At 47.2% G+C, this 12,395-nt stretch overlaps 1 protein-coding gene across 1 annotated transcript in view; it reads left to right on the forward strand.

The window, feature by feature from the left end:
• Positions 1-11,749, forward strand: part of LOC121755009 (amino acid transporter AVT1I-like) — a 23,729-nt gene extending 11,980 nt beyond the window's left edge. The window contains exons 3-4 of the mRNA XM_042150295.1: positions 10,877-10,980; positions 11,345-11,749. Of these exons, the coding sequence (XP_042006229.1) occupies positions 10,877-10,980; positions 11,345-11,749 (509 nt within the window). The remainder of the gene's footprint in view (positions 1-10,876; positions 10,981-11,344) is intronic.
• Positions 11,750-12,395: the final 646 nt, after the last annotated feature.

Raw genomic sequence — 12,395 nt, forward strand, 5'->3', positions numbered from 1 at the left:
TCCAACACACCCACTACCACGTGGTGTCAACTCAGGCCACGATCGTAGGCCATGACCTACGCTACATCCACGATCTTAGGCCATGACCTACACGACATCCACGACTTAGGGTGGTGATGCAAGCCACGATCTTGGTTCAAGATATAAATAGAACTTAGATCAGATAGAAGAGGGGTTAAGCTCTCTAGAGATAAAACACCATATAGAAAATAGCAAGTTTTGTATTTGTAAGCTGTAGAAAACAGATCAAGCAATACAACTCTGCCCCCTTTTCTTCCGTGGACGTAGATTTACCCTCAGTAAATCGAACCACGTAATTTCTTTGTGTCATAATCTTCATCTTCTCTACCAGCTTTTACTAACATCAGAAATTCGCGGATCCATCACTGGCGCCGTCTGTTGGGAAACAGAGAACAAAATTTGTGATAAAGCGAATTTTTGATCCATTTTTTTCCACCCAAAAAATGCATACCAGATCGCAGAGTACCCGTATTCCTGCCCGTGAGAACCAGGAGGAAGCCAATCCATCCCATAGGTCTGGAAAACAGCCTAGGGATAAATCCACCACCAGTTCTCATGGCGAAGGAACAGGCCGCTCCAAAAATCGTCCCACTGAGTCTTCCCAGCAGCCTGATTTGAATGAGGCTGTCAAGCTGTTCTTGGCTGAGAAGCAGGATGAGTTCTTAGCCTTCCTGCAAAAGAGCCAAGAGCCGAAGACGAAAACGGAGGATTCTCCTTCCTCATCCAGACATGAAAGTCACTACCGCAGTAGTGCCGTGTCCTCCAGGAAGAAGAATCTTCAACCCCGACATATTCCTGTTCTTCCTCGGTACCGGAATCACAGGAGAACTCAATCTCCTCCATACCGACGAGATATCGGATTCGCCGTGTACGGAGCACTGAAGACTCCGTTCTCGGACGACATCACCCGAACTCCCCTACCACAGAACTACCGAACTCCGTCGATGACTTACGACGGGCTCGTGGACCCTCACGATTTCTTGGGGCGCTATCAGTATAACATGGCGAACCAGGGTCTCAACGAGGTCCACATGTGCAAGCTGTTTCCCGAGCTGCTCATCGGGAACGCGAGAAGGTGGTTCGATAGCCTCCCCCAGGGCAGCATCAGATCTTACCGAGATCTAATGGATGCCTTCCACAGGAGGTTCTTTCAGAAAGCGGAAGCCCGAATCACTTCGGCTCAGCTGCTTTCCATTCGTCAAGGTCGCGACGAAAAAATCAGCGACTTTATGACAAGATTCCACAAGGAATGCCTGCAAGTAGACGATCTCAACGATCTGCTTGTCATCTCGGCATTCCAAAATGGAATCCTGCCCGGAGCTCTCTACAGGAAGCTCGTTGAGTGCGGTCCGCAGACAGCTCAGGAAATGTGGGACATTGCGGACCAGTACTCCCGGGCCGATGAGGCAGGACCGTCGCAAACGGTCGTTAGACAGCTCATCGTCCCGAGGAGACAGGAGGAAGCCCGATCATAGCGATCAGGGACATCCTCGCCGAACTCCTTTTGGCGATCAGGGACACCCTCGCCGAACTCCTTTTGAAAGGATTCAAAGGACTCCGGTGCAAGACAGATTGGGACCCCGTCTCAATCCCGAGAAGCCGCCCGCTCAGTTCGTACCGCTGAACAAGCCGAGAGCGGAAATTTTCGAACTACACTCTGACCTGTTCGAAAAGCCAAAGCGGATGACGAAATCTGCCGCGCGCCGACCCCAGGATAACTACTGCTCCTACCATCAAGACCACGGTCACGATACCGAGGAGTGCAGAAACTTGGCTGCAGGTATCGATGTTCTTGTGAGGGCAGGGACATTGAAAAAATACCAAAGCAAGCAGTCAAAGAAGAATAAGAAGCAGAGAGGTGCGAACTGCGCTCCTCAGGATCCGAAAAGGCAGCCGGATCCCGAAGACGATGACGAGCCGCAATATGATGGAGTAATCCTGACTATTGACGCTCTCCCTGCCGGGAAGACCAAGTCGTCCCTGAAGTCAGAGCGCAGAGGCTCCAATCGAGAAGAGCCAACGCATAAAAGGCTGAAGCAGGACGAAGTGATTACGTTCTCGGATGCTGATCCCGTCCCGGCCATCTCTCCTCACCAAGACGCCATTGTCATCCAAGCCGGAGTGGCAAACAAACTGATCCACAGGGTGTTTGTGGATACAGGAGCGTCAGTCAGCATTCTTTTTAAAGAGTGCTTTGACAAACTAGAAGTGGACCCAGCTCGGCTCAGCCCGGCTCCGCTTCCCCTGAAGAGCTTCGCCCAGGAGGACACCCGCCCTGAAGGTATTATCAGCCTTCCGATCACGGTGGGGAAAGCGCCTACTAGCTCCAGTACGATGATTGAGTTTTTCGTGGTGAAAGCTCGGTCCCCGTACAACGTCATCCTGGGAAGAGACTGGCTCAACACAGTTCGGGCCGTTTGCTCTACTTATCATCTCACCATCAAGCTCCCCACTAAAGAGGGGATAGCGGTCATCCGAGGTGATCAAAAGAGAGCAAAAGAGTGTCTGCAGATTGCGCTTAAAAGTGCCGAGCAATCAGATCGGCATCATCAAGCATAGCAATCACAGCAGCCGGAGTCAGAGGCAAGCGAAATTACCGAAGTCATACCGGAGCCGAACTCGATGACAGTTCAGCTGTACGAAGACGATCCATCCAGAACGGTCAAGATCGGCTTCGCGGGAACGCCTCTACTTCGGGAAAAAACCATCCAGCTCCTCAAGGAGTACAAAGACGTCTTTGCATGGTCTCCGTTGGACATGACCGGAGTGCCCCCCGAGGTAATCACTCATCGTTTAAATATTGATCCTTCGGTCCGGCCGATATAAAACAGAAGCAAAGACTCTTTGCGGCAGAACGAAGTCAAGTCATCCATGACGAAGTCCGTCAATTATTGAAGGCGGATGTGTTATTCGAAGTGAAGTATCCTTCGTGGGTGGCCAATCCTGTCATGATCAAAAAAAAGGAAGGAGGATGGCGGATGTGCATAGATTTCACCGATCTAAATAAGCACTGTCCCAAAGATTGCTATCCCCTTCCGAACATAGATAAAAAAGTAGAAGCTCTGATAGGCTTTGAAATTTTTTGTTTTCTTGATCTATACAAAGGATACCATCAGGTTTTAATGGATGAGATTGACGCTTCAAAAACGGCCTTCATTACTGATTTCGGCATTTTCGCGTATAAAAAGATGCCATTCGGTTTGAAGAATGCCGGAGCCACTTATCAAAGGATGGTAGACAAGCTTTTTCGGCACCTGATTGGAAAGGAGGTCGAAGTGTATGTTGACGATATAGTCGTCAAGAGCAAAAGCACCTCGGAGTACGAGCACAACCTCAAGTCCACTCTCGACGTGCTCAAGAAAGCCAACCTCAAACTTAATCCCCAAAAGTGTACCTTTTTGGTAGATTCGGGAAAGTTTCTGGGTTGTTGGGTTTCAAAGGACGGACTCAAGGCAAACCCCTCAAAAGTTCAAGTCGTTCAGAACATGGCAATGCCGAAGTCGATACATGACGTGCAAAGGCTAACCGGATGTCTAGCCGCACTGAATCGATTCCTTTCCCAAGCAGCCGAAAAGCAACTGCCGTTCTTCAAGGTGTTGAAAAAGGCACCAAAGTTCGAATGGGGAGCCGAGCAGAAAAAGGCCTTTGACGAGCTCAAAAGTTATCTAGCCGAGCTTCCTATTCTCTCTGCTCCAACCGAAGCCGAAGTAATATTCTTATACTTAGCGGCATCGGATCAAACCATCAGCGCGGTGCTTGTACGAGAAGAAGGCCTAAAGCAGCTTCCCATCTACTTTACAAGCCGAGCATTAAGAGGTCCAGAAACAAGGTATCAACCTCTGGAAAAAATTGCTCTGGCATTAGTAAATGCAGCAAGGAGACTGCGGCCATACTTCTATGCTCACAAGGTATGCGTCTTAACTGATCTGCCACTTCGGCAAGTGTTGACCAAACCAGAAGCATCAGGCAGAATCGCCAAGTGGGCTATAGAGTTGGGAGAGCACACAATTGAATATCTACCTCGGAAAGCCATCAAGGGACAAGCCTTGGCAGATTTTCTTGCAGAAGCAAAGTTCGATCAAGCAATTCCTGTTATTGCCGAACAGAAGAATTCTGCCAATGCCGAACTAGCACAGCCCTTGGAATCCGAAGTAGAGCCGCCGGACTGCTGGAGCGGATTCGTAGATGGAGCTTCAAACAAGATGGGAAGTGGAGCTGGTATTTTACTTGTCGCTCCCGACGGACACGAGGTAACCTACTCACTTCGTTTCCTATTCCCCACTACTAATAATGAAGCCGAGTACGAAGCCCTCCTGGCCGGACTCCAGTTAGCGCAAAGTCTGCTCGTCAAATCTCTCAAAGTCCATTGTGATTCACAAGTCATAGTAAATCACATGTTGGGTACAAGTGAAGCTCGTGACGAGAGAATGAAGAAGTATTTGGACAAAGCGCAAAGCATCAGCCGAAGTTTCTCCTATTTGCGGATAATCCGCATTCCCAGAGCGGAAAATAGCCGAGCAGATGCCTTAAGTAAGTTGGCCTCCGATCCGAGCTCAAAGGCGGAAGAATTAATGCATCGAAGCATTGATGAAGCCGAGGTACATTCAGTATCCAGCTCGCCGAACTGGATGACGCCGATCTTGCAGTATCTGGATCAAGGACAATTGCCCGAGGATAAGAGAGAAGCTCGGAAGATCACGTGCCGAGCACTTCGGTACGAACTTCATGAAGGAGTCCTCTTTAGAAAGTCTTACCTCCAGCCGTTATTGCGGTGCGTAGGACCAGAAGAGACGGACTACATCCTCAGAGAAGTCCATGAAGGATCGTGCGGTAGCCACATCGGAGCCAGAGCTTTAGCTAAAAAAGTTCTGAGATGGGGATATTATTGGCCAACCATGGTACAAGAGGCAGTGCAGCTCGTCAAGAAGTGTACGAAGTGCCAAATTCATGCAAATGTCCCAAGGATGCCGCAGACCGATCTGTACACTATGCAAAGCCCTTGGCCTTTCATGCAATGGGGCATAGACATAGTGGGACCACTTCCTCAAGCTCCTCGGCAAATGAAATTCCTTATCGTTGCCGTGGACTACTTCACGAAGTGGGTGGAGGCGGAACCATTAGCTACGATAACGAGCTCAAAGGCATTGGACTTCGTCTGGAAGAACATAGTGTGCCGATTTGGCATACCCCACATCCTCATCTCGGATAATGGGACTCAGTTCACCGACAAGACGTTCAAGACTTGGTGCCAAGAGCTGAACATTCAACAGCGGTTCACTTCGGTCTCCCATCCCCAAGCAAACGGACAAACGGAAGTAACGAACCGGATTCTGGTGAAAGGGTTAAAAGCTCGGTTAGAACAAGCCAAAGGACAATGGGTAGAAAATCTCCCTCAAGTCCTATGGTCCTACCGAACTACACCCAAAACCTCCAACGGTGAAACTCCGTATAGTCTGGTGTACGGCACTGAAGCCGTAATTCCGGTGGAGATCAGCGTACCCAGTCCCCGAACTCTAAATTTCTCCTCAGAAATGAATGACGACGGACTGAGAGCAGAACTAGATCTCGCCGAAGAAAGAAGAGAATTGGCGTGCATAAAAGCAGCCAAGTATAAGGAGCAAGTAGCCCGGTATTATAACCAAAGGGTGAAAAAGCTTCAATTTCAAGTGGGAGATCTCGTCTTGAGAAACAACGAAGTAAGCCGAGCAGAAAAGCTGGGCAAACTCGAACCCACATGGGAGGGTCCATATCGGGTGTCAGAAGTCCTCGGCAAAGGGTCTTATAAATTGACTCACATGTCAGGAGAACAAGTACCCCGAACCTGGCACATCTCCAACCTCAAGAAGTTCCACTTGTAAGAGACAGTCCGGTCAGTCCGTCTCGTGTCTAGTTCGGTCATAGGGGTATATGTTTTTATTTGTTTGTTTCTTACTTGCACCTTTTACTTGTCGTTTTATAAAAGGTTTAAAGTCTTTTTCTTTCGTCTTTTTCATTTTTTTCCCTATGTGTTTTGTCTCTATGTGCTTGTCGTCTCTTACAAATGGTACCAAGGTATATCGTTCTTTAAAGACTGATCCCCTTTTTAGATCGATTATTAAAGACTATTGTGAGTCCAAGCTTCAGGAGGATATAAGACCACAAGTCAGCTTAACAAGCAGTCCGTCTGAAACGAACTGCAATAAGCCAACGATTGTGAGTCCAAGCTTCCAAGGAGGATACAAGACCGCAATTCAGCTTAACAAGCACTTCGTCTGAAACGAACTGCAATAAGGGAAAGTCCGATCCACGCGATAAACCTCGCCGAATTAGGACGACCAAGTTCGGTCAAAGAAGTTTACCTCATAAGACCGGGGACGACCATGTCTGGTCAAAGAGGTTTACTGCATAAGACCACTTCGGTTAACTGGGAAAGTCCGATCCACGCGATAAAACTCGCCGAATTAGGACAAGGGAAAGTTCGATCCCGGCGACAAAAATCGCCAAATTAGAACACAAACCAAGTCTGGTCAAAGATGTTTATTTCATCAGACCAAAGACGAGTCCGGTCAAAGATGTTTATTTCATCAGACCAAAGACGAGTCCGGTCAAAGATGTTTATTTCATCGGACCAAAGACGAGTCCGGTCAAAGATGTTTATTTCATCAGACCAAAGACGAGTCCGGTCAAAGATGTCTATTTCATCAGACCAAAGACGAGTCCGGTCAAAGATGTTTATTTCATCAGACCAAAGACGAGTCCGGTCAAAGAAGTTTACTTCATAAGACCAAGGACCAAGTCCGGTCAAAGAAGTTTACTTCATAAGACCAAGGACAAGTACGATGAAATTTTTTCGCTAAGCTGTAAATACAGTGTTAGAAGCGAAAACAAAATTTCATTTTTCAAATCTTGTTCGGCATACAACTTAGCTACCCTACAAAATGGCGTTACGCTATTACAAAGGACTATTCTACTATCCAGGGTTGCTGAAGTTAAGCCACCTATCTGCAAAATCCTCTGGAAGCCGAGTTCGGTTGTTCCGAGCAGATGAAGAATAAGCAGGTCGACGAGATGCTATCCTCGACCCAACGCCTCTTCCCCGAGCCCGAGAAGTCCTAACACCTCGGCGATGAAGAGTCTCTGCAATAATCATCTGCTGATCTTGCTCGCTCATAGTCACAACTCCTCGGCGAATTTCAGTCCGTCCCTGTCTTGACGATTCCGGTTGCTCCTGAGCCCGTTCTCGTCTTGACGTTTCCGGCTGTTCCGGAGTTCGTTGTTGACTGGAAGTAGGATTTTGAACAAGGGAACCAGAGGCTTGATCTGGAGTGCGAGCATCTGTTGGCACGACATGCCGAAGGAATCTTTCTATGGAGGGGCGCCGAGAAAGAACAATGTCGTACCGAGAAGCCCAGCGCCGTAATGATTTCACAACTTGGTGGCAAGCCGAGCTCTCCAGCGCATTGTTCCTCCGGAGTACATGATATTCCTCCCACAGTTCGTCAACTCGACTCTGAACATCCGAGATGGTCAATCCCCCGCGCACACGGATGTAATCCTCGTACGCAGTCCTCTCAGCAACGGTCGTATTCAGCTCGGCCTCCAGATCTTTCTTATCGGACTCTAAGTCCTTGATATCGGCCTCCAGCTTCACTAAACGAGCCAGAAGCTCGTCATTCTTCGTCTGATCGGCTATAGCTCTTCTCTCAGCTTCGTCCAAAGCCGAAGAGTACAGCCGTTTCCAGTGAAGTATCTCCATCTCCTTGGGTACAAAGCAGCTATATTAGTTCGGCAGCTGTACCGAGCAGATAGTAAAATACAACAGGAATAAAGGCGAGTACGAAAAGCTATACGAAGACAAGTGTAGAAAATTTTTCATTCACAAGGAAAATTTTTTACACTAGGGCTTCAAGGCCATTTTACAAGGAAGAAACTAGACTAAGAGAAGGGAGACGAAATCATACTCCGCCAGCTTCGTCTCCGGCTCCTCGGTCTGGTACAGCTTCTTTCTCCTGGGCTACCTCAGCCTCAGCCTCGCCTCCTGCCGGCCTCGCCTCCGCCTCCTGATCGGCCTCCTTCTCCGGATGCCCGGCCCGCTCGACTTCGGACTCCAGCTCCAGCGGCTCGGCCTCACCCTCTCCGTTGTAAGTCGAAGCGGGTGAAACGGGTCCCACGGAGGCAAAGATAGCCTCCAGGTTCTCGTCCCGATCAGCTCGACAACTCCGGACTCGGTCTGCAGAAAGCAGGACCGAGGATGAAGCGAGCTCCTCAAGGAGCGGCAGATTCTGAAGCCGAGCTGCTATCTCTCGGCTGTACAGAGGCAGCACGACGTCGGCCCCCTGCTCGCCCTTATCGGTAATTAGCCTCACCAGACTACCGACAAAGGCCGAGAACTGGCTGCTCAAAAAGAGTTTCTCCGTGTAAACACGGAGAGCCTCCCCTTGGGCAACCACGGCAGCAGCATCGCTCCGCTTCGTCTGCTCTCGCTGGATGACGAGCTGGTTTTTGGCAAACTGAGCTTCATCCTGGGCCGAAATCCTAGCAGCTCTGGCCTTCTCAAAGTTAGCCTCAGCCTGTTCGGCCCGATGACAAGCAGCCGCCAACTTCCTCTGCATCTCGGCATAGTCATTGGACGCTTTGGAGAGTTCGACGGCGACGAGCTTGGAGAGCATATCGTTCCTCTGAAAATGAATAAAGAAAAAAGTCAACAAAGGGACCACAAAAAATACAGAAAAAAAGCAAGGCCAGAAAATCAAGAAGAGAATTCACCTCGGCGAAGTCCGTGGGCCATAAAAACGGCTCACAGATATGTTCCGAAGGAGGCGCCAAGACCACGTCTTTCTCTGGCGCTCTCGGGGGCTTCTGGGCCTTCCCCCTCCCCTTTGCCGAAGTTGACTCCGGCTTCTTCGGATCCGAAGAGGTTTTTTGCCTTTTCGGAGTCCTCTCGGCATCAGACGCCGAGCTGGTGGTTTTCGGCCTCTCCGGCTCCTTGGACTCCGAAGATTTTCGGGTAGCCTTGTTCAGCATGAACACTGCCAAAAAGCAAGAAAGCAAGGTTAGTTTTCTTCGTTAAAGCAGTAGAACATAAAGGTAAAGAGAAATCCTCACCCTCGGCCTCTTCGTCCGAAGACGAGATGTCGAACACGACGTCGCCCTTGACGAGCTCAGACTCCGTGTATTGTTTCCTAACTATGGGAATCTTGTTGAGCTCGTCATCGAGCTCGGCCAATGGTTCTAACCGAGGGTGAGGAATCACGGACTTCGGCCCTCTCCAGGGGAAGCCCGGAGCCGCTGTCCTATTATAAAAAAAGAAGCGGTTTTGCCATTTCGGCCACTTGGTTTTGCAGAATGCCCTAAAAGGCTGTAAGGGGATCAAGTAAAACCAAGATCCCTTCCTTTTAAATTGGAAAAAATTAAGGATTGCCCGCAGAGACAGATCCTTATCTAACCTACGGAGTTCGGCAGCAAAAGCCGACAAGTGCCTCCAAGAATTCGGAGTCACCTGACCTAAAGGGAGTTGAAAAAAATCAAGAAGCTCTACAAAAGGTGGGGGAAGAGGGAAACGAAGCCCGCATTCTAAGCAGGCTTCGTAAACGGTGGCATAACCCTCCGGCGGGTCGTTAGCCCTATGATCATCGTCGGGAACCACCGCCTTCCCCCCAGGAAAAGAGTATTTTTCGTAAAGGGATATCACAGTATCCTTGCTCAAGATACTGTGAAAATACTCTACGGTCTTCTCCCCGGATTCTTTCCGGCTAGAAGACCCCTTACCCCCTTTTCTACCGCTACCAGACTCAGACGAAGAAGAAGCAGACATGGTTCTTACTCTTTGAAAGTTTGAAGAAATCCTGAGGAAATTTTTGAAAGCGGAAGGAAATTTTTCACGCAAAAGATAGAGAGTGCAGAAGAAGCCAATAGCAAAGGTGTTCAAATGATGAAGAAAGGCGGTATTTATCAGATTTGGAAAAGATTTCAAATCATCGCACCGTTTCATATCCCACCTTTTCAGGATTCGACGGCCGGATTTTACTGTCGCATTTAATGCCGCATTTAATGCAGTCACGCGCAGGGCACGTCCCCTGACTTCAGCCTCCCCCGTACCCTTTTCCAGAATGCCGAAGTGACTCGCTTCGCCGAAGTGATTCACTTCGCTTTTCGGGGGGGGTAGTGATGGGGTGCGTACTAAACAAGCCCAACAGCAATGACGGCCCATCAGCCCAAGGAAGAGTATGAGTTCGGCATTACCAAAGAGTTCGGCCTCAGCCTACAGCTCGGTAAAAGCCAACCTATCAAGCTCTGCTCTCAGGTCGGCAACCAAAGCAGGAGTATGAGTTCGGCATTACCAAAGAGTTCGGCCTCAGCCTACAGCTCGGTAAAAGCCATCCAATCAAGCTCTGCTCTCAGGTCGGCATCAAGCTCTACTCTCAGATCGGCAACCAAAGCAGTTCGGTCTCAGTATTCGACCGAACAAGGAGTTAGTGGACCCATACAGGATGTCCAACACACCCACTACCACGTGGTGTCAACTCAGGCCACGATCGTAGGCCATGACCTACGCTACATCCACGATCTTAGGCCATGACCTACACGACATCCACGACTTAGGGTGGTGATGCAAGCCACGATCTTGGTTCAAGATATAAATAGAACTTAGATCAGATAGAAGAGGGTTAAGCTCTCTAGAGATAAAACACCATATAGAAAATAGCAAGTTTGTATTTGTAAGCTGTAGAAAACAGATCAAGCAATACAACTCTGCCCCCTTTTCTTCCCGTGGACGTAGATTTACCTCAGTAAATCGAACCACGTAATTTCTTTGTGTCATAATCTTCATTCTCTACCAGCTTTTACTAACATCAGAAATTCGCGGATCCATCAGGCGGCTTGCCTACTGCTTTAAGCTTGTATGCGTTCTGCTACTGTGCGCATCCTGTTTTCCCCACTCTGTATACTTCTATTACAGATAGGAGCCAGTTTTCATCGGTACGTTGTAGACGCTACAAAAAACCTCATCTTTTAGAGACATACAAATTCAGATGTAATTACTAGTATTTGATTTTTTTAAAAAATAATCATAATTTAGGACACAAATAAAACGTCTCTAAGTTGAAAGCAAATTATCTTAATTTTTAGCTTTTCTATGACACTTCTATTTGTATCCCCTAATTTTAGTTGGGATACTGACAATAAAGCGTAGGTGGTATTATTAGATACACAAATTAGCGTCATTAACTAATAGCATTGAAAAGTGTCTTTATATCTGATTTTTTTTTTGTCATAGTGAGAGTTAATAATTTGGATTACCGATTTTTTGCTGGAGTTATATCTTAGTACTATTTTGTTGCAGGTTTTACTGGTGTGTTTCTCGTTGTGCACGGTGACGTACACATCAATGGAGGTGTTAGGGTACACGATGTTCGGGTCAGAGCTGCAATCACAGATCACATTGAACCTTCCGACGGATAGATTGAGCTCAAAAATGGCGATCTTCACTGCTCTGCTCAACCCCATAGCCAAATACGCGCTGATGATGAAGCCTATTGTTGATTCGGTGGAGAGAGGAAGTGTTTCCCAGTCGTTGACGCGAGTTGCGTTGATCAGCGGCAGCGTGTTTGTGGCCGTGATGGTGCCGTTTGCAGCGAGTACACATATTATAAAAATATTCAACTATCTTTTTTTCTATTTATTTAATTCGTCTAACAACTCTTTCTTAAAATCACATATCATTCAAGAATATGGACCTATTAAATGAGACGGAAGGAGTATCTATATATAGAAATAATCCAATTATGAAGAACTTCCCAAAATAGAAAAATGATGAGAAAAGAGAATAAAACCTAGAAAATCAATTCAAGAAAACGGGGAGTTAGAAAAATGATGAGAAAAGAGAATAAAACCTAGAAAATCAATTCAAGAAAACGGGGAGGATTCAGTCGGATATTGGTCAAGAGTTATTGCTGAGTGAGTGCAAAAAAATGGTCAAGATTGGATTTTTATCGCTCTTTCTAATCTATAGGATGATGGTGACTTTATGATTTTGTTTTAAACTTTATTATTTACTTTTTTTATGGATAATAGATTACTGGTGCAGCCGCCTGTCAGAGCTGGAGAAGAGATTTATCAGTCCAGCCATAACAAAGTGATAAATGCGAATAGTATGTCCAATTAATAATTTTTTTGACAAATGAAACAACCCACCTCCAATTAGACAACAAAAACGTATGGAAAATTGCATAATATACATATACGGAAATAACCTAACTATATGTATGCACATTCCTATATATGCGTTCTTATTTTGTGGTAGCTATCTTTATACAGAATACTAATTATCCATGTAGTACAATAATAAAATATAACAAAAATTAGACTATTAAAAGCGTGAGGGAATTTAATTA

This window comes from Salvia splendens, chromosome 11 (assembly GCF_004379255.2).
Source record: "Salvia splendens isolate huo1 chromosome 11, SspV2, whole genome shotgun sequence".
NCBI classification, from domain to species: domain Eukaryota; kingdom Viridiplantae; phylum Streptophyta; class Magnoliopsida; order Lamiales; family Lamiaceae; genus Salvia; species Salvia splendens.